At 64.4% G+C, this 1,401-nt stretch overlaps 1 protein-coding gene across 1 annotated transcript in view; it reads left to right on the forward strand.

Moving 5' to 3' along the window:
- Nucleotides 1-204: 204 nt before the first annotated feature.
- The window catches only part of OS9 (osteosarcoma amplified 9, endoplasmic reticulum lectin), a gene marked incomplete at its 5' end in the record, with an annotated part of 7,856 nt that continues 6,659 nt past the window's right edge, over nucleotides 205-1,401 (forward strand). Inside the window, 5 exons of the mRNA XM_009993952.1 lie at nucleotides 205-372; nucleotides 411-572; nucleotides 664-727; nucleotides 829-905; nucleotides 1,011-1,109. Of these exons, the coding sequence (XP_009992254.1) occupies nucleotides 205-372; nucleotides 411-572; nucleotides 664-727; nucleotides 829-905; nucleotides 1,011-1,109 (570 nt within the window). The remainder of the gene's footprint in view (nucleotides 373-410; nucleotides 573-663; nucleotides 728-828; nucleotides 906-1,010; nucleotides 1,110-1,401) is intronic.

The raw sequence follows: 1,401 nt of genomic DNA on the forward strand, positions 1-1,401 counted from the left end.
GACCCTGGGCACCAGGAGGGGCTGCTCAGAAGAGGGCAGAGAGGGACTGATCCCCCAGTCCAGTCCCAGTGAGACCCTCGGGCTGGCCCAGAGGCCCCCAGCGGCTCCTGGTTGGGGGAGAGGAGGGGACAGCAGTAATGGGCATGTCCCCCACACTTCATGCCCATGTCACTGCCATGTGTGTCCCTGCCGTGTCCCCTCCAGCGACAGGCAGAGGATGTGGTGACTGTGGCCTCCAAGTTCAAGCAGCTCTACGAGTGTCACCTCCCCCCGCCCGCAAACCCTGACCCCGAGGAGGAGTCTCGGCTCTACAACGGCTCCGGTGTCACCGAGCTCCTGCGCCCCATGGCGGCTGCCCCCTGCCTCGTCAAGGTGTGTGTGAGGGGGTCACACGTCCCCTCCAGCGACAGGCAGAGGATGTGGTGACTGTGGCCTCCAAGTTCAAGCAGCTCTACGAGTGTCACCTCCCCCCGCCCGCCACCCCTGACCCCGAGGAGGAGTCTCGGCTCTACAACGGCTCCGGTGTCACCGAGCTCCTGCGCCCCATGGCGGCTGCCCCCTGCCTCGTCAAGGTGTGTGTGAGGGGGTCACACGGGGGGGACATTGGGGTCACCCCCCAGGCCCTCCTGCCTCATCCCGGGGCTTTTCCTGCCTCTCTCCCAGACAAAGGATTGGTGGACCTACGAGTTCTGCTATGGGAGACACATCCAGCAGTACCACATGGAGGGTGAAAATGGGGGGGAACATGGTGGTGTGGGAGGGTCCCTGGGGAGTGGGAGAGGGGCAGACTGTCCCTGATGTCTCGCACTTGCTGTGTCCCCACTGCAGAGTCAGAGATCAAAGGAGACATCCTCTTTCTCGGCTACTACCAGTCAGCCTTGGACTGGGACAAGGAAATGGCCGAGGTCTGGGCTTCCCCCACCTTGGGGACACTGCTGTCCCCTCACCCAACCCCCCTCAGGAGCCGGCGGGGTCCCTGTCCCCACCCTGCTCCTCCCTGTCCCCCCCAGGCCTCCAAGCAGCACCGGCTGAGGCGCTACCACAGCCAGACCTACGTCAACGGCTCCCGCTGCGACCTGACCGGGCGCGCCCGCGAGGCCGAAGTGCGGGTGAGACCCGGGACCCTGCCCCCCTGCTGTGGTGACACCTGTATCCTCAGCACCCTGGTGACACCTGTGTCCCCCAGCCCGGTGACATCCCTTTTGTCATCATGGTGACACCCCTGTTTCCACCACAGTGACTCCAATGTGTCCACCATGGTTACACCTGCATCTCCCCCACAGTGACACCCCAGCCTCTCCCCCACAGTGACACCCGTGTCCTTGCCACAGTGACACCCATACCCTCATCACGGTGCCACCCCCACCACGGTGTCCATTGTCTCTCCACTGTGCTGATCAC

This window comes from Chaetura pelagica, unplaced genomic scaffold, assembly GCF_000747805.2.
Source record: "Chaetura pelagica isolate M959 unplaced genomic scaffold, ChaPel_1.0 scaffold2440, whole genome shotgun sequence".
NCBI classification, from domain to species: domain Eukaryota; kingdom Metazoa; phylum Chordata; class Aves; order Apodiformes; family Apodidae; genus Chaetura; species Chaetura pelagica.